The sequence below is a fragment of the Perissodus microlepis genome, chromosome 15, assembly GCF_051167445.1.
Source record: "Perissodus microlepis isolate ML-2025 ecotype Zambia chromosome 15, ASM5116744v1, whole genome shotgun sequence".
Lineage (NCBI taxonomy): Eukaryota > Metazoa > Chordata > Actinopteri > Cichliformes > Cichlidae > Perissodus > Perissodus microlepis.
This window is the reverse complement of record NC_140475.1, coordinates 27,902,410-27,926,093: the sequence shown is the minus strand read 5'-3', so window position 1 is coordinate 27,926,093 and position 23,684 is coordinate 27,902,410. Positions and strand designations below refer to the sequence as shown.

Sequence of the window (23,684 nt, the reverse complement as noted above, 5' to 3'; positions counted from 1 at the left end):
TGAATCACCTTAAATCGTATCACAAAGCTGGAATGTTAGCCGGACCATTTAAGTGAAGCAAGATGGCTGAAATTAACTAGACTTCTCTGCTGTGTATTTTACCCCCACAAGAGCCTTATGAGAAAACGGCACAGCCAAAGACTTCAGCCTCCAGCGTTTTCCTTTGCTGCTTGCTTTATTTTCTAACATTTTAATTTTCCTTCACTCGCCTGATTTCCTCTCTGCTCCCTCTGTCTTTCTCATTCTTCTCACATTGCCCCCCCCCCCCTGTGGTGCAGTCAGCTCCGTACAGAAGCCAGAGGGTTTCCTCTTTCACCCCACTGTTTTGCTACTGTATTTCTGTCGTGACAGCTGCACTCAGTGGCGCCTATTCCAGCCACATTTACCCGTGGACCTGACAGCCCCCTGCGACACATGGGGTTTGCCCTCCGTCACTCACTCAGTGGGTGGATGGGCCCTGCCCTGAGAGTGGGATCACTGATATTACCATGTGCATGGCAGTCATACAGTGGAAGCTTTTAACCATTTTAATAATTGTTCTAATTGTTCTAAATCGCTTTTCTTTGATGTGGTGTACAGTATGTGACATACCATGACCACTTTAATAAACAAAGACAAAAAGAACATTTAAAGAATTTAAAATTTTGACTTGCTTTGCAGCTCAAATATAAAGTTCAGCAGAATTATAACTAGCTGTCTAACCTTTTACCTGAAGTGCTTCACAGTATGGTGGAAACATGTGACCTGATCCTCTACAGGAACTACTGAGTAATCAGTGGAGACGTAAATCGTATGGCGCGGCCTTGGCCAGTGAGCACACTTAATTGGAACAAGACAACCAGCAGGATGAGCATAGTCACTGAAGCTAGCTTTTCCAGTCAGACTAATTTGCACAGCTGCTTTTGCTCTCGTGTTTTAGTCAGGACCCGTTCAGTCAAAAGAAGGCTGTTATTTCCATCTGCAGTAGTGACGCTGCAGCAGAGATGTCTCTGGTTTAGTTAGGTTGCAAAGTGGCTTGCAGTAGCTGTAACTGCGGGCAGGCTGCGTGGGGTTAAAGAACCTAACACTCTATTTGAGGTGTAGAAGGGTATCAGCTGAGCCGCCAGGTAAACTCTGGTGATCTCAACTGCCGTTTAGCCAAACAAATTATCGCTGGGCTCAATTTTTGTTTCACGTAAACGAGACTAAAAATTATTCCACCTGATACTTTAATACTTATGATACAAGTTAGGGTGGATGGAACTGAACTTTAGTCCAGACATATTAGTTTTTTTACTTGCATTTAAACTTTGTGTCTCCTTTGCTGCCACCGAGTGCAATCTGAAAGAAAGCAAAAACCACTGAATATTCCAACAAATAGTGCAGCAGACTGTGTATGCAAAGGTAATGAGGACCAAATCATGTTATATGGCACAGATACTGAGTTCATTAATACTTCCATGAGGCATTTGCTAAAGGACCATCTCGTTCTTCTTGGTGCTGCTAGTTTATTTATTTATTTTCTTCAGATTGAACTTTTTTCATTCTGGCTCTTAGAAGTTACAGTTGTCCAGCATCACTGCTGATACAGAGATCAACTGACAAGCCAGGATTGATGGAACAGCATCCCATAAGCACGATCTAAAATACTCCTGTTGAGAAGGCAGGCAGATTAAACACTAGTCGTTTCAGTTCAATACACAAGTTCTATCACATGACACCAGTTTTATCTCCATCACTTTGAGTCCTAGGAACAAAGAGAATAGCTAATTTGGATACTTTTTTTTTTTTTTTTTAGATGTACTGAATAAAAGATGGGTTCATAACCTGAGAGTGCTTCTAAAGAAAATGTATCCAAGTGTACAAAAACTTTAGCAAGAAGCCAGAAATATAGAACAAATGAATTGATGATGGGACAACATCATATTACAAGTGCCTCGATTTAGCTATAGCAAGGATTCATGCATTAAACCCTAGATAAATCAGCCCTGACAGCGGATTAAAGTATCTTGGCACATGTGGAAACCATGTGAGGATGACCTCTGCCCTCCATGACTTCACTGATTTATTTCCTTTCCCCTGAGAACCCTCCACAGTGTTTCTAATGAAGAGATGCTCTACAATTGCAGCCCATGCTCAATATTATCAGAGATAAAACTGATTTCCTCCTCTCATAAATGCTTCTCCGGATCAGGACACGCTTTGATGTATGTCTTTGAAGTCGAGCTTGACCCGCATAGCCAGAGAAGATTACGATTTCAGCTGTTTCAGAGGATTAAGAGAGAGGAAAGAAATCAGTTTATACGTTGTTGCTGTTTGGCCAACAAAGCTGCCCAATAGCATCACACTTTTAGTTATTTAAGGATTCCCACACATGCAGGTGAGTGAATTATGTGATGTGTGTTTTTATCTGAGGCTAGGAATGTGTGAGTGAGAGATTGAACAAAGCACAGAATAGTTTCCGAGTGAGGGAAGAGAATGGATATGGTTCACTGCTGCCATGTGGAAAATGTGCGTGTCTACAAGCACTTAAAATAAAGGCAAACACTCATCACTTTGATGATGGGTTGTATACAGTAGGCATGCGCATTTACTGCGGGTGACCTCTGCAAACACTGCACACTCGACTCTGTCGCCGTCTTACGTCACTGAAACCAGCTCGTCACCTCACTGCTGGATATTGACTTGGACCAGCTTCTGTTCTAAAAGTGAGCTCACATGTGGATAAGTGAGGGCGCAGACAGCCCACACATAGTTTATCTGTTATTCCTTTTCTCCTAAAAAGGCCAAAGCAGGGTGGGAAGGAAGGCCAGGATCAGGAGAGGGAGGGATGGGTCACAGACTTGCCAGCCGTGTGTTGTGGTCTGGCTGGTAATCCGCTTCTGTCAGGTCTGAGCAGAGAATTGCAGACTTAAAGGTGGACCTGAGGTCATAGGTTGATGCATGCATACATTTTTTTTCTTTTTTAAATATAGCCTTGTTGAATAAAGGGTCAGAAAAACAGCGTTGTCACATCCTGACTTGCGTGTCACCAACTCACTGCTTCGAAAAGTGACCAGCATTAGACCTGTCTGCTAGGATTTTCCTGCACAAACGTCACTAGGATGTTGATGCCAGAGGTCAGAGGAGAATGGCCAGACTGTTTTGATAGGAGGGCAACAACAACTCAAATAACCATTGTTGAACCCCAAAATAGTATCTCTGAATGCCCAGCATGTTGAATCTGATGGGTGACAGCAGCAGAAGACCACACCGCATGCCACTTTGTCAGCTAACAGGAAGGGAGGCAACTATTCACCCAAATCACTTGCCACCTTTGAGGTGTGATGGTTCAGGAGATGATGAGATGATGTGCAGCTGACAAACAATTGTGTGACTCTGTCATGTCAGTATGGACCAGTCTGACACTCCAAGTTAGGTTTTTACAGTTGTAATATTTTTAGTTGGTCAGTCATATCTCCTGAAAATACCAACATGTATAAAAAACCCCATCTATATCTGTATAAGTGTCTCAGGGTCTTGTTCACGAGTGACGGGAGAAGGGAGCAGGAGATCAACAGACTGATCGGTGCTGTGGCTGCAGTGATGCCTACGCTGTACCGGTCTGTCGTAGTGAAGAGAGGTTAATCTGTGTGTGTCAGTCCTTCCTGTCAGTCATCAGTTCATTTGCATTTTTTTTTTCTTCCCAAAGCCTGGTGTTGCCGCCTTCTGTGGATCCAGGAAATCTGTACGATAAAGCACTACTTACTGGTTCGAATTTCAATTTCGTAGTTGTTCTGTTTGCTGTCAGTCCATTAAATACTGACTGGTATGCAGCTGATTAAATATGACAGAAACTGTCACATTGTTTTTCAGCTGTCCTTCCTGTCTTCAAAAGGACTTGTTTTTAATTCTTTTATTTAGGATTATTGACCACTCACAGCACTTGGCACACACAGACATTATTACAACACTCTGTTGTCATTTATATGTATTTTTGACTCTTTGTCAGCTGCCAGTTGACCTCTGACCTTGTGACTAGTCATATGCTTCCAACATTGCCTCTTTTAATGGAAGCATGTTTACACCTTAATTGGGGAAAACCCTGATTTGACACATCCAGTTGCTAACACCTCTGTGTGACTTTGCAGCTTGATTGCTGATGTTAGTTTAGTTTAGTGTCAGGTTTAGTGAAGCCAGATAAAGAAAACATATCTTGGATATGTTCACTGTACAGACGCTGTTCTTCCCCTTTTTGTTTATCCTCTGACTTCTTTTCCTCTATTTTCTAAGCTTAAGGCTTAACTTTGAACTCTGTGCATATCTTCTTTTTGTATTAGAGCATGGATTTTACTTCTACCTTCCTAAAGCTTCTGCCCCTGGCTTGTTCTTTTAATGGAGCATTACCTTGAGTAAATGTACGTTCACCCAATGGAGGAGAGAAAAGCTAGCAGTTAGGCAATGAAAGCGTTCATGCAGGCTCGCCAGTAGAGTTGTCTAATTCTTTGCTCTTGTTGTCTGGGTAGCCACAGTTGGAGTTGGCAAAAGCTTGTCTCCACAGAGATGTGTGAAAAGTTGCTAAGTGTGGCTCATCAATTTATTTTGAGTCCTCACTGTTCCTGCCAGCAGTATAGAGCATGTGGCTCTGGATGTTGTGAAGCCCTTGTTGCAGAGGAGGGGGTGAAACCTGAGAGCTGGAGGTGAAGAGAAAGGGACATTTCATCCCTCATCTCATAGAAACAGCCTGTATGTCCCTGGACCACCGGGAGGGAGTTTGCAGGTCACGGATGAGAGCAATGCGTAAACATTTTGGGGTCCGGAACTCCCCCCAGAAACTGTCCACCACACCAGTCTGGCATGTGTTTTTCTTGTTTTAACATGACAGCGTGTGATCACGCTTGCATCAGAAGCCCCCCCCCCCCCCCCTCTATTTCTCGATGAGCTCATGGTCTCTGCAGACGACTGCACAGCTGGACTAGAGAGACCGAGGCAAGAGGCAAAAGGAAAGTTGTGTGCAACAGGACAGAGTAAGTGATAGAGTTTAAAAAGAGAAATACATTGCAGAAGTATCCGCAGACATGCCGGCCGCAGCAAGAGTTCACAGATTCCCCCAGGAGCAGCAGAAGATCAGCCGTGCTCAAATCATCCTCAGGAGTGAGTAGTCAGCCTGGCAGGAGTGTTGAACCGGAGCACCAATCTGCTTGGCTGTTTTATGTTGTCTTGCGTGCCTCTGTTTTGTCTTTAGATTATGCATGATGAGGCAAAATCGTTTGTATTTTTGTAAAACTACGAACGATTTTTTTTTTTATTAATAAAAGAAATTTAAAAATTTAAAAAATTAATTTTGAGCTGTTTATCAAGATTAAAAAACAACAGACAAACACTCTGTTTGCTGTTGTTTTAAAGAAGCTGCAAATACTGCTTATTTTTCACATGCTTTTTAATAGAACACCTGTTATGGGCACAAAGATTTATCCATCAGTAAACCATCATGTCATTACTGTCGTCTAGTTAAATGAACAGTCATACATGAATATATTCCACTGCCGCCTTCTCAGCGTGTCTAAGCATTTTGTCCCATGAGTCTCAGACACATGTCAGTCGGAAGTGAGGACTCTGCAGAAACCTGATTGGCTGCAGAGCTCTCCTGTAATTTCATTGGTTAAGCTGTGCTCTAGTTGTCGTGTAGCAACAGTGTCAAAAGGCTGGAGGGAAGATTGACCATAGTTGCCATGGTCTCATGATCTTTGAAAGAGAAACAAGTTTAATTGTACATGTGAGCCACAGCACAAGTCCTCCTTTGTGTTTGCCAGCTGGGTGTGATATATGTAATGATTTGTTTGACAGGCCGTCCAAGCATAAAAACACAGCTATGAGTACGGAAATACCAAAAAGCCAGTCCACTGACCGGCTTCCAGAGTACAGAGTGCGAAGCCAACTAACCTAAGACGACTCTGAACAAATGTTACACGGGATATTTCATGCTCCTCTTCAGCTCCATATTTCCATTTGTTCACTTTGTCCCCTTAATCATCCACTGTCTGAAATGAGCTATTTTAGTTCCCTTCCTGTTCCCTCACTCAAGTTGGTGGTACTTGAGAGAGCCCTTTTCCCCATTTTCCTAGTTTACTATAAAACTGGACTTCTTTTTTTTCAACAGTACTTGCCTCTTCATTTTTCAGATTTAGAAGCTACAGCCATTTTTTTTTTTTAATTCTAAGTTTGGGAAATCTGGTTAAAAAAAAAATTACCATAAACGGAGGCATCCTAATATGGAATCCTTGCAATTTTACCATACTGAGATAGGCTGAATATTACTGTGTAAAACTTTGTAATAGTTTCTAATTATCACTACAATAAATATTATGATAGTTTGGGAAACCAGTTAGTATTGGCCTTTAAACAAGAAGAAACATTGCTTACTTTATCTAGAATATAGACCAGTACTTAGAATATGCAGCTTTAAGGCATGTATTCTTTTGGGTACAGGCCCAACTCAGTGGAAACATCATAATGCTCATCATTGCATTCCCACAAAGTCATATGTGCTTTAATCTTATAGCATGGAATACAAAGATTCCTTGCGTCAAGCAAATCTGTGTCATTCAGCTGTTACTCATTAATCGTGTGCTAAATAAAATTTGTGTGAATCTGTAGGAGCTGGGAGGGTATCAGCAGAGTGGTAGTATAATTAAAGGATCTCCACTGCTGTCTTGTCTTTAAACCTTTCTTAGATTCAAATGGCAAAAATTAGACCAAAAAATGCAAACTTTGTTGCGGTGTCCCAACTCCAAGTCATGGAAAACAAACTCGACGTTCCTGCACACATAAGATGCCGCAGGCTGGAGGAATGCTCTGACATGATGAAATATCGAATTTTTTTTTTTTAAAAAAAAAGAAAAAGAAGATAGATAATATTTACCCACAGAATGCTCTCTTCTCTCAGTCTAAAATAATCTGCTGCCATTTCTTGTCATTTAATGCTGACAAAATGAGCCTTTCGGCACTTTTTGAGCACTCACTGCCAGTTCTGAATGATCGGAGACTCATTTTACCAGAGAAGCTGATGAAGCAGTTTTATGTACAGCTGCCCCCTCTTGTGCTGCATTCCTCATCCCCACTTAGGCTTATCTCTAATTTCTGTGTTTTTTTTTTTTTTTCTTCATTCTCTAATTCAAGTTTTCACAGTGAAGACTGTAGGGGGGGGGGGAAGGTGGTGACTGAACACTCCATGTGACTACAGCTACTACTACTTTGTTGCTGTCTGGTAGTGTTTTCCTCTCACATTCTTGTCCAGACTCATCCATCCTTATTGTAGTTGCTGCTTCTGCTACCATTAGCCTGTCGAGCTATAATGACTCATTCAGTAATATATAATTCATGGCAGTATTGGTTTTGTGTGTGTGAAAGATTCTCGTGGGTAAGATAGAGGTAGCAGCTTTGCAGGAACACCCAAGCCAGCCCTGTTTTCTGCCTTTATCTGTGTGTGGAACTCATTCTGTCCTCGGATCAGGACCATTGGGTTCCATCCTGCTGTAGATGGGCCATTGCTTTACATCCAAACAGGTTGGCACAAACAGTTTGCCTCCACATGCGAGTCTGCAACCAACAAATTAGTTGCATTTAATTAACATTTAGAGGGCAGGGATTGACCAGTTAATAATTTCCTATGTGATCCAATTGTTGAATTGATCATCTGATCCCCTCTAAGTCAAACCCCCTGCTTTCCCCTAGTTACAAGTGTTTACCATAACCCTTGATTCTGCAGGTTGCCGGGCAGATCTGAAACTATATTAAGTACATGTTTGTAGGTTGTGTCACACTGACAGATGATCCCTGTCGTTTGACATGGATTCAGAATCATCCCTGCCCTGTCACTCAGATATTCTGACAGGGCACTGGGTTGGAATTGGATTTCCAGCAGTCATTCAAGGGGTGGTGATTGAAATGTGTAGCTGAGCAGAGGTATAGATATCATTACCCTACTGCCCCTCTAGACATCGTGACTCCCACGAGCCCCAAAATAATCCTTTGACACATTGAGTGAGTCGGAGATACAGAAACAGATGGAGACGGCTCAGCTCAGCCTGGACCCGCAGCTACTTAAATCTCCTGCACGTCTGTCTGTAACAGGATTTGTCGCTAATTAACATAATAATTAATGTACTCTCTCTGATTGAGTCAGAGGTCCTGTAATGATGCAAATTCTGTGTGAATCTAACTCTGGGTAATTGGGCTTAACACCTGTCTTTTTAAGTTGTTTTTCTGATTTAAGGAGTAACAGCTTTTAAGCTTGACCTTGAACAGCATGGTAAAAAATGAAATCAAGAAGAAATTCACAAATTCAGTTTTTAATTTGTCAATGATTTAACAGGGGTTTCCAGAGGCCCAAGTTCTTTCAAATTTGGACACATAAAAAGAACACATGTTAAATCTTTAAAATCTTTTAAAACGGCAGCAACGGAACATCTGGATCAGCCATTTTCAAAGAAGAGATTTCACTCTGGTCTATTCGCTTTGCAAAGAGAGAAGGCTTTTGAATCCCAGTAACCAATAAAGTCACTGCTTTTGATGGTGGAGTGCATCTATGAGCTTTTAAGTTCCTGCTTAGTGTAATGTCAGCCATCCAATCAGGTTAATCATGGCAAGGTTGCTTTAAAGTAATGAAGTAATGGATGAGGTTAACAGAGGTAAGGGATTGGACAGGCAGCGGCAGAGCAATTGATGAGGAGAGCTGGAAGCCACGCAGAGAATTTAAAGGTTTTATGTGCCAGATGACCCATTTACTTGGCTATCTAATATAATGGTTATTGATGGAGAACCATTTCACCTTCCTTTCCCGAAGACACAGACTTCAGCAGGAAGCATGAGATTGAGGCGGACAACACATTCTGTCACAAATACTTAGTTTTCTAGTAACTCTCTCAATCCTGCCTGCATTTGGCCAGTAGGAGAACTGCAGACACCCGCAGAACAAACTGGAGATTAAAAAAAAAAAAAATGGATGTAATGACTCTGAAGATATTGTTGAAGCACCTTACACCTGCATCCTTTCATGATGGCCAGAAGTTGGTGAATTGGGGCTCCAGCAGACACAATGCTTCACTCAGCATACGTATTTGGCTACACAGTTGGACTCAAACGCAGTTCAGTGAACTGTTATTGTTCTATGGGTGGTAAACAGAATTAAGCAAATACAATGGAAGTGATTTTATGGAGTTAGTTCAATGCTCTGAGCTTGACTGGTAAATATGACCAAAATCTGATTTGATTAGAATAATGTACTTCTGTAGATCGGCCGTGTTCTCTCTTACTGCATGGGCTATAGATGCGGCCACTTTACCCGACAACAGACCTTGGAGGATGACATCATGATCTATATGACGCTGTGAGCTTTAGGTGTGTAAAAAGTTGTCCCTGTAATCCTGCTGTCTGAGCTTTGTGCCAGACAGTCTAAATCAAGCTGGCTGTGGACATTTGTCTTACATGTTACCTTTGACTGTGTGAAGGCAGTTTCAATTTCGAATTTCATTCAGTTTTCCAGGGCAGCGTGTCTCTGACTGTATCTTAACATGCTGTTAGCTTTGGTTCTCCCTGTAGCCATGTGTGCTAAAAAATGTAGGACCTCGTGACACCGTAAGGCTCTGTGGATCAAAGTGTGTACCAAAGCAGAAACTCGGAGCTTCATAGATTATTTATAACCCCGTGTGCTTTTTAGCATGTTGGTGCCTAAGGGTTTGACGGTTGGACATGTTTATAGAGAAATGAAGTGAATAAATGCTCGTACACTACAGAAATACCTTGACCAGTTGGCAGTTGACAGGGTCAGCTCCTCACTTGTATAAATGGGATGGTTGCGAGGTTTGATGGCGGCTTGTTTTTCTGCCAGTTTAAAAAAAAAATTTTTTTTAAAAAATGGCTCAGAGGGTAAAACAAAGTAGAATGAGGCCGTCTACTAATTTCATTAATCCTGACAGACAATCTGCCTCTTTTGTTTCATGTCACCTTTTTTTTTTTTTTTTTTTTCCCCTTTACTTTTGTGTTTTGTGTCCAGATCATATTAGGTAGCTCTGATAACTAATGCTAAGGTTTTTTTTTTTTTTTTAAAGGTAATCACCATATTCATTTTTGATGAGACATGGAGGATAGAACCAAAAAAGTTTAAGCTTGCTCAACCTGACTTTTTTTTAAAAACAAAAAACAACCCCCTCCCCCCCCCCAAAAAACAAACAAACAAAACAGTGATCACTTTTAGACGTGTCCAAGCTTTTTTTTTTTTTTTTCCCCCCTGCTTTTTTTTGTTTTTGTTTTAAATTGAGGTTTAATCAGCTGTTATTTCTTTGGTCAATAAAATGAAGTATATTCTATAAATTATAAATGATTTCTAAAACATCAGAAAGGACTGAAATATTGCTGTTTAATTCCTGTGAGCTCAAAAATAATATCGTTACCATGTCATTGATTCTATAAATAATAAAATAGTTTGTTTCCAGTAATACATCACCTTGGTTTAGTACCAGCTTAATTGTAGACTTGTAGTCCATGCTGCACCCCCGTCCTGTGCAGACCCTGACATCCTCAGGTCAGACTGTTGTCAGACTGGAGTTGCATTTCCAGCAAGCAAAACAGCTGTTTTAATCTTGTTTGCACAATTTCTCATCCATCATTCTGAGACTTCTGCCTCCAACACAATGGAAGAAAATAGCGGACTTACCTGTCTTTCAGTTACCTTGGTTCATAGCAGGGATGCAGCCGTACTGATGCTTGGCTGATACTGTCGTTGGTAAATGATCATTAAATGGCATTCACCAATAGAACTGAAAACAGTATCTTTTTTTTCCTCAGACACAAAGTGTGTGAATAAATAGCAACAAAACATCATAAGCAAGTGCTTGGGGATGAAATATTAATATCACTACTGACTACAAGCCAAACTACTTTTAAACATCGATGTTTCTGTCTGCCCAGAACTTTAATATGTACATTTCTGATTATTATTTTTATTTTTATTATGGGCTAACAAAAAATCTTCTAGTATATTGAAAGTGGTGTTTGGACTGTATTCAGACTGATGTCCGGGAGAACTGAGACTGATGTTTATTCTACTCCAGGCTCAGACAACAGGCTATAAATACTGTTGTTTATCGATTATAAATATTATTTGGATGGTTTTTAGGACTTGAGTGAGCTCGTTGTGCAGGAATTACATGGAGTCACCCTCCCTAAACAGTCGCAGCAGATGGCTGCCCTTCCCTGAGCCTGGTTTTTTCCTGTTAAAACTGAGTTTTTCCTTCCCACTGTCGCCAGGTGCTTGCTCAAAGGGGGCTTTCTAATTGTTACACTTTTTTCTGTGGCTAGTCCATTTGAGAATTTCACAGAAGAATAACACAGTAAGTCTCAGGATAATAAAACCCACTCTGTCTGTAGGTCTAGACATTATATGGTGTTCTAACTTGGGTGAACTAAGCCTTTCTGTTTGATGCCATTTCTTGTCATCTGAATGAATAATTTAGGTATTCTACATTTATGTGAAATGACAAACCATGGAGTTTCAGTCCCTCTACATCCCCATGCACATGCTGGTAATGATATTGAGAGCAGCAGCATGTGTCCTTCTCTGTATCCAGTGCATAAATAATAGATTAGATCCAGGAAGTACAAACCGGTGGACCAACCCATCAGGTAGGGAATCCATCGTACCACATTACGTACACAACACCCGGTCTATTTCTTTTCCTTTGGCCTCTTTATCTTCCTTTTATGTCCCATCAGTTTCTTTCTACTCACTCTGAATCTCCAGCAGTTTTGCTCTCTCTCACTCCCTCTTATGCTCATCCCTCCCTCCTACTTTATATCCCTCCCTCCCCTCTTCCTTTTGTTTCCATCAATTCTAATCTGTTGGAGAACTGGCACAAAGAGAAACCACACCCAGCATTCCAGCATCATTTTTAAAGTTGCACCGTCCGGATATTGGGATATCAGGACATCAGACTGCAGAGAATAAAGAACTTGTGCCACTGCTATTTTATTAAAAGGAGTCTTCTTTTGATGGAACTTTTGCTCGTAAGCATCAGTCTGCGTTAGAAACCTCCCGCACTGTGGGCACTGCACAGCTAAGGCACAAGGAATTGACAGAGGAAACTCTGGAGAGCCTGAGCTATGGTTTTATATGTGACGTCCCAGGACTGTACAAGAGGAGCTGGCAGCAGGGTGGTAGTGACTCTGAGGCCTGGCAACGGTTCAGACGGGGCCTCACACGGACTGTGGCGCTACGTTTGCTGCCAGAGGAGGCCCACACTGACGCTGCCCTCATGTAGGTATACAGGAGTGATGGCCGTCAGTGGCTACTGTACTTGTGTGTATCTGCAGGACATTTCAAGGTTGCTCAAGAAAAGTTATTTATCAGATTTGTGAGTGGATGGCAATTATAGATTTTCTGTTATCTCCTATAAACTATTATCTCCCTTGTACTCCTGCTGAGATGACACATTGCAAATACTCTCGTTTCCAAAAAAGTGTTTTAGACCTTGATGGTGATCTGATGATATACTGCTTTTTTTTTTTTTTTGTTAAACCTCCTACTTGTCTTTGGCTTTACTCTTTGCTCTGCCTGTTTTCCCAACCTTTCCCAAGTGCTGTTGTCTGGGGTCATTGGATCACTTCAGCTCTCTGGAGACGATCCATTTGACAAAAAGGGAGGCTGGCTGTGTTTTGAGAAAGCATTCCGAGCACCGGCAGGTTTGGCGTTGTGATCCTTCCTTGTGCTAAATAGTTAAATACTAAGATACAGTAATAAAAAGCTTGGTCTAATGAGAAAACGAGGCCTAAATGAGCGTCTGACCCGGTGATTTGATTTAAAGTCATCCCTCCTGAGCAGCTTTCGGGGCTGTTGCCCTGCTAGGCTGCTGTCTGAGTCTTGTCATTAGCACATAAGCTCTATTAGAGCAGACAGTAACACAATTACACCCACAGGCAGTGGAAGATGGAGACAAGGGACCATGTCAGCAGTTGCAGATATAGACTGCCTTCATTTGATAATATTTCAAGACTGGACTAGAAGGAAATCATCATGGTAATAAGATGAGATGATTTGGATCACAGTAGATGGATAGCTACATGCAGAGGTGGTTACAAAAAAGTGCTCTGTATCAGTCTTGTTCAGATTTACTTTGTGCTGGGGATAATCAGTATACAATGTTGACGTTCAGGGATTAAAGTGTCTCTGAAGTGTTTTCTTTTTTTTTCTTCTTCTTTTTTAAGGCACTATAGCTTTAAGAGCATTGTGTTTGTTATTTAAGTGCTAAGCTGCATCTATTTTCTGTGTTAGTTTTTGATATTCAGTTTTTGGATCCTGATGGTAACACACACAAACCATGTTAGCTTGTGCTAATCCTTTCCCCCCTCTGTGATATTTATCAACAATCTAAAGACGCTCTCTGCTTTGTGTTTTTTACATAAATCAGAATCTGAAGTCACAGCTTAGCCACTCTTTCTAACTCTGTAGTTATTTTCTCAATTATAAAATCAGGTGTCTTCTAGTTTTAGAATCAACATTAGGTATTTCTTATCATGCCAGTTTTCAGCTGAGCCTATCCAGGCATGTTACCTCTGAACAAATGACTTCCTGTAGTAGCCTCTTTCATTCAGTACATGGCTGCCAGCTCTCTGACTATTGCATTTATTACACAAATAAACAGGAGGAAAAGTCAAAATTGCCTGCTTTGTTTTCCAACTGAAGCGCTCAAGTTCCCACAGTAGCCCCGATATATCTTGTTACCTGGAGAGGGTCATATTCTTGCTTCTTTTTTCTCTTTCTTCTTTTTACTGCAGCAGCCACCATCAAAGAATGGATTACAGTTTTTAGCTAGTTTTATGGTAAATGGATGTATAAAGCTTGGTTAAAAAGTCCTTGTGTTTGCAGGTTTGCTAGCAGTCCTTCAGCTGTCTGTCTCTACTCTGCATCTGTAAGGTTCTTGTATTTCTGTGTGTTTAGTCTTGTAATGGCGATTCTAAGTAATCCTCACAGCAACCTGCTCTCCAAAAACTAAGCACATGTTTTCGTCTTCATGTGTGACTTCAACAAATAAATATTTAGGAGTTGATCTGCATTTTTGCTCAGGACTAGCAAACTCACATCTCTCATAAATACAGTGGTCCCTCTCTTTGATGCGGTTCACCTTTCCCGGCCTTGCTGTTTTGTGGATATTTTTTTTGTGCAATTTTCCATGTTTTTTTTTTTTTGTTTTGTTTTGTTTGTTTTTTACAGCACATTGTGTTCTGTGTCCTGATTGGCTGTAGACCATTGTCAATCAATCTTGAGCCGTGTCTCCTGTATAGTACAGATTGCGTTCAGCTTTACACAAATTTACATAAATCTTCGATCGCTAGCAGTGTGACTCTGAAGTGCTGTACTGTATGTTTATAAGTTTTCTCCCTAACAAACACAACAATGTCGACAAAACATTTTGCACCGTCAAAGGCACCTCTGGGTGCCTTTGGTTTCATTTTATAATATTGGACTACGAAGGTTTGAACTTTGAGACTGTTTAAACAAGAGAGAAAAGTGTGAAAATGTTCATGCCTGTCTGAGAAAAGTGTATAAAGTGTGTAGTGAGGGGTTTTACAGCCTTAAAACGTCTATAATAATTGTAAAAAAATAAAGTTGGCTACTTTGTGGATTTCACCAATCGCAGGTTATTATTGGAACGTAAACGAGGGACCACTGTATACACTAGGATCCGATGCATTTACAGTGAAGTTGCATGCACTTACAGAATAAAAGCACAAAGTTGTACTGTAGTTTCATACAAAATCACAAAAAAAAAAACATGAAGCCATCCTTGTGAGGCATTAGAAAAGATAAAGATGTTTAAGGACTGGATCCATATCTAGGGATTATTTTTTACGTTTACAGGTATGCATTTAGCTATTTAAAAAAATAGTTTTTTTTTTTTTTATTGTTAATAATTGTATTTATTTTTGGGTGCTCTGTTAATGTCCCTGGAAAATATAAATATTTGATAAAGAGTGTATTTTGTAGACCTGATATGTGCTGTCAGTGAGTAACTCCCTCATCTGTGGTTTACAGTCAGCACACATCACAGAGTGACCACACCTTTTTTTTTTTTTTTTTTTTTAACAGTCCGCTGATTCACAGCTTCCCTCTGAGGGTTTTTGCTACACCAGGGTTTCAAAAAAGTAGCTTATATAAATATTGAAACCACGTCTACACATCTAGTTCACCAAAAACACCGACAGACATGCTCTGTTCAGCTGCAAAACTAAGAAGATGTTCAGAGAACTTGAAATTTTAAAGCCAAAACCTTTGTCACTTTGAATTCTGCATTTAAACTTTATTCCTCAAAGACTTTGAAATCTAACGTGATTCTTCTTTTTCTTCTCTTTTCTTCTTCTCCCTATGAAAATATGCAGGAACTCGCATCCGTATAACTTCATTTTATTTCTGTAACTTATTAAACATTTACTGAGTTGTAAGTTGCTAACATTGTAAACAGCTTCAAATTTGGAATGAGCAAACTTGAAATGAATAATTAAATTGATATAGATTATAGGTGTTGTGGTCCAAGTCACGGGCAGCATAGTTGCCTGGACTTCCCTCTCCCCAGCCTCTATCTCATGCTCCTTTGGAGGGGGGGGCGGTGCACCAAAGCGTTCCTGGGCCAGCTGAGACACAAACTCCCTAGTGTGTCCTGGATTGTGGGTTTTATTTGTGTGTTTGTTTGTTTGAATTCACTTATTTATTTGGCAATAACTCGGTGAGATCAGCCTTAGGGATAAGTCAGCTATGCCCCACTTCCACTGGATATCCTCAAAGTATTCCTTCTGTTGCCTGAATCAAATCAACATTAGTAGCACTTCATATCCACTGTATATGTTTGGGAAAGAAACCTGCTTCCTCCTCCTGAGATGAGCACATTGCCATGTCGTCTTCAGGGCCAGCTGTAGCCCTTTGGACAAGGTACTGTAGCCCCAGTGCATCCATCTGGGTCTGCGTGAATACAGATCCATTTACCAGGGACTAAACTAGCAAAACATATCTGACTGATAAACTTGATAGTGAAGTTACTAATATAACTTCAGTTAGCCAATATAACAAATGGCTGCTGTTGTGATGGTGAATGGTTATGTGTCACTCTGTGTTAGCCTGTTTTAAATTCATGAATAAAAATAAGAGGTTCAAAAATTGGGGTGGCAGGGCGGTTAGCACTGTTGCCTCACAGCAAGAAAGTCCTGAGTTCAATTCCATCATCAGGCCAGGGCCTTTCTGTGTGGAGTTCGCATGTTCTCTCTGTGTTGGCGTGAATTCTCTCCAGGTACTCCGGCTTCCTCCCACAGTCCAAAGACATGCAGTTAGTGGGGTTAGGTTAATTGGTAACTCTTAATTGCCCATAAGTGTAAATATGAGAGCGTATGATTGTCTGTGTCTGTGTGTAGATGACAGGGTGTGGTAGCATTAGCTAGCTGAGCCAAGGTTAAAGGTTTCTTCTTTTTCTTTGGTAATAAACTGGCACCAGATGAATGCTAAAATCTTGCATGTGTCACCATGCTAAGTTTTCTTTCAAACAAATAATTTTTAAATTGGAATCTACATATCTCATTTCTAAGTGCGTAAAGACTCAACTCTCTATAATTTATCCAGCTATTGAAATCCTGTAGTAAAACCAGCGTTTCCTCACAAATATGAAAGCTAAATTGGAAGATTTAGAAATTTAAAAAATTCAAATGCCTAATGGAATTTTATGAAAAATAAAACTTTATTTGCTTTATATAATCAATTTACAAAAAGGTAACAAAAACAGTGTCGTAAATATCAGATAACTTGGATGTAGGTGAATATATCAGTGTTGCGTGTTGTGACAGTGCAGGGTTCAAACGAATAACTGAGTACATTTGTACTTCCACAGCAAAGGGGTTCCCTGAAGGCAGCAGTTTTCCCCAGATAGACGCGGCTCTCCATCACAACACACAAACTGCACAGGAGCATCTCATGATAATTTGAACCAGAGCCCAAGGCACTGGCACATTCTGCACATTTCCCAGATCCCATCCAGTTGAGTACCCCAAAGGATTTTGTCCATGCCCACAGTCTTCCACTTGGGTGTTAGTGGCAATCCAAGCTTCTACTGCAACACCCTGAGGTGTCTTTGGGAGAACACTCACATAAAATTATGTGAATGATCTGAACTGCGTTCTGGGCCATCTCTTGCGGACAGCTTTTTTTCTTTTCTTTTTTTGCCTCCATTGTCTTTTTTGTGTTTTTTGCTTTCTGGAAAATGGAAAAAATGAATCAAGCTGAAGGGTCACAGTTTTGATTTAACGTCTTAAAATGGTCCAGAAGTGTTTAGTAGATGACCTTGAAGGAGAGATCAGTCATATTTTAATCAAGTAGGTTTTTTGTTTTTTATGTTATGGACTTGTCCTCAAAACAAACAGCTAGTATTTACGACTGATAAATGAAGGCCTTAATGGCACCACGCTGACTCATACCTCCCCTTTTAACTCGATAATCTGTATTCCAAATATTTGGCTATTTCTGCTTGGATACTCTTTTGTCAAGTGGCCTTTTATGGTGATAGAAAATCCTTCACCATTTCTTGCAGATGACCTAAAAGTCTGAAATTGAACAAAAAAGCTGAGATAAGGCAAGTGGAAGAAAAGGAAGTAACATAAAGAGAGCTGTTGTTCCTGTGCTCTGATTGCTTTGACACAGACGTGGCAAACCTCGTATTCTCCCCTTGTGGGAAAAGTAGCTGCTGTCAATACCAATGGCAGTGTTAAGTAGAGGCAATGTGTGTGAGCACGTTGGTATTCAGATGCAGTCATGAGCCTGGTTGCAGCCCAGATTCAGCCCCTTTTATCTTTCTGTCTCGGTCTGTTGATACGGTCAGGACTTGGCTGAATACTAATTACGCTCAAATCTGCTCCCTGCTCGGCTCCGTGCAGATCCAGAAGCTTCTCATTGCTCTGTGTGTGTTTTATGTACACAGCACCACTTTGGTCCTTCTGACTAATGCTCATCTTTAGGTAAAAGTTAGCTCATTAGTGAGTGTAAAGTACACAGAGCTGTCAGTGTTTCACTCATGCAGGATTTGTTTTACTTTTTTTTTTTTTTTAACAACAATTAAAAAATGTTCTATTTTCCACTCTCAGATCTGTATGAAGTCACAGAGAGGCCATCATTTGGCCATTTCAGGCACACAGTTATGGCTCTGGGCACAGAAGACCCACCTACTTCCCATTTATAGGGGCAGCCAATCAGACAAAACCTGCTTGCTATTGCAGATGCTGCATATTGTGTTCACAGCTCCCTGCCTGTGGGGGATGCTGTTCATTTTCTTCTGCATTTTATTAATATTGAAGTTTTCGGTGGCCGACGGCCATTGGTGTTAGACTGGAGATGGGATCTAACAAGACCGGCTTGCTTATTCCAATCAGACCTTGTTCTGTGTTGTTGTTGTGTGAACAGATGTTTACTGTCTAGAAGAGCTAGATTACTCATTTTGTACAAGTCATAAATATCTTCTTTAAAAAAGCAGTCCTCGTAGTTATAAAGATTTAGTCTTTTTGGTTAATAGCTTTCTTTTCTCCTGTTTAGGTGCTGATGTTACCCCTCAAAAGATCAATAATAATCCAACTGTTCCTTCCTTGCAGGAATCACATTTGTGATGCTCTACGTTTTTCCCCCAGCCGCGTCGTAATACGGTTGACCCATGGTGCTGCACTGATATTGAGTCATTTTAAAATTACCGCAGATCATTTCAAACTGTATTTGTAATGTAACATTTACAAGAATAAAAGCATAATAGGTCACTGTCAGACAGACTTGGCAGATTCTCAGAAAACTGTGTTTGTCTTCAGTTCGGCCCGCATGATTCTGACTAGTTCCTATTGCTTTGTCTGTATACAAAACACACAAACACACACTCTCTCACACACCTGCTGTACCTGCTTGGTTACAAAAATGGCTGATAAAAGAGAAAAGGGGGTAATATGGTGGCGATTGTTCTCTGAATGACTGGAAACTTGTAGTATTTGTGGTACACACTAATATGGATACATGATGGTTTCTGTTCAGAAGGTTTTGAGCTTTTATAAAAATGACTGTATGTTCTAAATTCAGCGTTTCAAATGAAACAGGGCTAATTCTGTGATTTCCACCATCTACACTTTGAATTTACTTCATTGCAGAGACTCACATCATTGTTTATTACTTTTATTTTAAGCTTAAAGTACCTGTTATTTTTCACACTGCTCTTTATTGTGATGATGTTTCCTTTGGAAAAACAAAAAAATCTAACTGGACACACTGAAAGCTCAAAGCCCCCCTGGGAGTCTGAGATGCATCTCAGTTAACAAGAGAAGAAAGGGAGAACTGCTCTGCATCCAAATGTTCCTACAGGGAGAGGGTGGGGTGGTGGAATGACTTGAACCTGGAGTGTAGCAGATGTATGTGGAAGCACTGAGTGTTTGCGTGTTTGGATCGAATATGAAACGTGAGCATGTTAAAGATTCCACAAAGCCTTTTGGTGCTAGTTTTGTTTTTTCCTCCTGGTGCTGCTTTTTCTCTTTCTTCTCTCAGACCTGGCGCTTCAGTCCAGCTCCGAGTATTTACCTCCCTTTCTTAGCAAATAACAAGTGTCTGCCAGAAATGGCTTTACAGGACATGAAGCCACCAGAGAGCTACAGAAGCCAGATAAACTGCAGATATTTTGCCAGATAATTTGGTTACTATGGCAACCAGGAGAATCTCCCTGTTTTCACTATGAACTGCTCTGAGCAGCTCTTTGCACAGGTTACCTTAAAAACCTTGTATTTTGATAGGTCAGAGGCTTTGACTGGAACAATGATCATGTGAGCTGAATGTCTAACAGTTGCCGTGTGTGTGTGTGTGTGTGTGTGTGTTGCCCTCTACAGGTCCTACGTTGCCCAGACAGGGCCCCCAGGTTCAGAATGGTCCCACACCAGAGGAGATGGACCTGCAGAGGAGGTAAGGACTACTTTTCATGCTTAAAGTCTGTCATAATGCTGGGTCCAACACTAGCTAATGCATTACATATCATGTATTAAAATAAGTAATACATGATATTAATCGCTACCTGGCAAGTACTTCTTCACACTACTTGTTACATTACCTTTGTGTTACACTGTACCATGGCATGGAATATAATGGCACATAATTACTAGTAATGATATAAACCAGTGGTCCCCAACCCCGGTCCGTGAGTCGTTTGGTACCAGGCCACGAGAGGTTCACCCAAGCCTCAACTTGGGTGTGAAATTTATGATTTTTAGGATTTTTATCATGATGGTTTTTTTTTTCGTTAACTCCCTTTTCCTGGGTCTTTTCCCTTGTGTTATGAGTAAATCTTTTTTGTTTTTTTTGGTACTGGTACTGATTTTATTTTGTTGTATTTATCCGTGACACCTCAAGCCCAGTTCGTGAAAATATTGCCGGACATAAACCGGTACGTGGCGCAAAAAAGGTTGGGGACTGCTGATATAAACCTAAAGCTTATATTCCCACATGCTGACACAAGCCCCTGTCCTAATGAGGATGCACACAGGATCTTTGTCAACAAAGTTGTAAACCAGGTCCTATTCCTGCTGTAGGAACAGGACAGGTAGAAATGGATGCTACAACACTAACCACTGCTTTTGTTACCTGTTGAAGATCAGGCTTTGGCTGCTTTGCTGCTTCTAGCTTTGTTTTAGCATGTTAGCATGCTGTCTGTGCAGATGCTTGTAAAGAGAATTAATGTTGTGTTAGCAGAAGAAGACAGTTGTTTCTGGTCTGACCACACTTTACTGCACCAAACATAATTTCCCTTTTTCGACTCATCGCTTTACTGCGTTCCTCCTCCCTGCTCTCTAAATCCAGTAATCAGATTAGTTACTGCTACGTCTTCATTGTTGTTGGCTTTCGGCTGCTCCCTTCAGAGGGAGCCACAGCAGATAATCTGCCTCCATCTCATCGTATCCCAGCAACCCTCTACATGTGCTCCTTCACTACATCCATCCTGTGGTCTTCCTGTTTTCCTCCTGATTGGCAGCTCCATCTGCGCCATCCTTTTGCCTATATTATCCAGACTCCCTCCTCCTGCACATGTCCAAACTATCTCACCTAGCCTCTCTAACAGTAGCTCCAAGTTTCTGAACCCGATCTGTCCCTCTGACATGCTCATTGTGTCCATCTTGTTCACACTCAGTGAAAATCCTAACATTTACACTTTGCCACTTTTAGTTTTCCTTCTTTCTCTTTGGTGAGGTCTCACTACCATCTGTCACAGATCACCTCTGACACCAATGTCCACTCTGCCTGCACTCTCTTCTTCTCCTCATACTGATCAAGCCGTTATGTCGTTACTTTGTTACAGAAGTTATTGAATAATCTGTATGATTGATATTGAAGGACATACCATGCATTTTTATGCACACAGTGGTGATTATTTCGTAAGTTAAGTTTGTAAGGCCCCGGTTAATGCCTAGAACAATGATAAAGCAACGTGGGAATTAGAACAGACCTTCTTGTGATTGAGTCACTTCTGTTTGAGCGTGCAATGTGATGGCAAATCAAGAAAATAAAATAAGATTATTCATCAGTGGGTGATATCCATCTTTTAGATACAGTCTGTGGGAACAGTTTAAAGCCGTGGGCCAAATTTAAGTATAAACAAATGGTAAAATAGTAGCTATACTCAGAGATTGGGCTGTATTATTGTTTTAAAATGAGTAACGGCAGAGAATAACAAACAATTGTCATCTTTATGTGCTTAGTGACACCAGCAAAGCTCAGCTGTAACATAAGGCCTCTGAATGCTGTGGATATACAGTCTTATGCGCGCATACACTCAAACAAAACCTTGTTTTTCTTCTCCATACAAGGCCACTTGTTCTTGAGGTAATATAGAAACCATGGAACAGCTACACACACAGTTACATGGATACACACAGGGCTGCATTAATGGAGCACAGCTGTTGGCTAAGGTTCAGAACCTGTTCAGCGCTCTCACAGGCCGAGCAATTCTTGAGACGCCTTGGCTGTCTTAATAGTTTTGTCTTAATGCACCACATGAGTCAACCAACAACACCTTATTACAACAACGTGGAGTTAACAGTGAAGTGAGAAATAAATAGGGGCATCAAAGTGAAATGTGTAACACTTGAAACATGATCAATCCAGGTGTTCAAGCACATTGCAAATGTGATGATTCTCCAAATAACCAAACTCCAATCCTGCTGAACACGTCAGTATTTTAAAGTATTGTGTACTGCGAGACAGTGAAGGCATTGAGTAAATGTGGGTTTTGGCTGAACTGGGGTTTTTGTTTTGGGGTTTTGTTTTTGTTTGTTTGTTTGTTTGTTTTTGGGGGGGGGATTTCATAATTTGATTAGAACTGTGTTGCATTTGTGCTTCTGGCATAGACTACTTAGACTGTTTACATGCACCTTTTTAACCGGCTGCCACAGCAAGTCCAGTAATGCTTAAGACAGATTTTTCCAACATACTGCAGAATCATCGTTGCATTCCTGCAAAATTCAAAGGGCACTTAGACTTGCAGACACATGCAAAATGCAATAATCTATATGGTGTTTTTGACATGGCCACCCACCAAACTTTTTCCTATAGTGGAAGGAAGCATATTAGATAATTTTTTTTTAACTGGTTATATTAGCTGTGGTTCCATTTACTTCTTTTAGTTTATCTCATTATTAGAAATAAATGGAAAAGTGCAGTGATTTCTGTGAAAGTGGGCCTCAGTACTTCTAATTGTGTTGGAGGGGAACTTGAATCTGGCAGCTGGCGTCCCCTCCATTTCTTCTTGCTTTTTTTTCCACTTCCCTATTGCTTTTTCTTTTACCGTTTTGTCTCTGCCTGCTGTCATTGATCTCTTCCTTCTTACCTTCCCTTCCATGCTCTTGTTCCCAGTTCCAGTCACGTTCCACACTTAGCAGCAGATGACAGACAGGCAGCAAGTGAAGACGTGACGGAGGTCATCTTATGATACAGAGGCTACTGTCAAGCCCGTGGAAGAGTGTGCAAAGGATGTGTGGATCAAAGAGAACATAGGTTGAGAAAAGTGAGGGGGTCAGTGACGGGAGAAGAGGCGATGTGAGGAGAGTAGTGTAAAAATTAAATGCACATTAGTACTAACCTTTCTGCTTTATTAAAAGAAACACAAACTCACTGCAAGCTTTGGACTCTTGGGTTTACAAATATTACTTTTTGAACAACAGATGGCTGTCTTACATCCCCTCATTACACCACTGTCTGTGATCCAGCTGGTTTTGTTGACTGTTTATTGGACCATCTGTGAAACAGTCATCATGGGATTTTAATTTGTAGGATCAGTTTGTAGTGTTTGCTGATCTGACCAAACTGTCCAACACATGAATTCAGTCTTGGCTCTGTTTACCTCCACTGTACATCCTGCCTACTTCAGCTAATCAATCGAAAGGTTTGTGGTTTTCATCTGACTGTAGACACACCCGTAGTTAATCCATGGCAATCTAAAAGCCATTTTTGAGACTTTTAATTCTAAATTTTCTAAACTTCAGCAGGTAGCTTGTGTTGCTGTGGGATCAACTATGGCTCATATTCATAGCCAAGGCTCTACATCAGGAAGACTGATGTGGTTTCAGACAGTATTTTAGCAATGCTAGAGAGCTAAGGCCACCTAAAATTAGGTAAAGTTAAGGACGTGTGG

General features: G+C 40.8%; 1 protein-coding gene across 2 annotated transcripts in view; it reads left to right on the top strand.

Annotated features, from left to right (window-relative positions):
• enah (ENAH actin regulator) overlaps positions 1-23,684 on the top strand; it is an 81,305-nt gene that overhangs the window by 25,372 nt on the left and 32,249 nt on the right. For both annotated transcript variants that reach the window (XM_084954380.1, XM_084954381.1), the window contains exon 4: positions 19,894-19,966. In XM_084954380.1, coding sequence (XP_084810506.1) covers positions 19,894-19,966 — 73 coding nt within the window. The remainder of the gene's footprint in view (positions 1-19,893; positions 19,967-23,684) is intronic.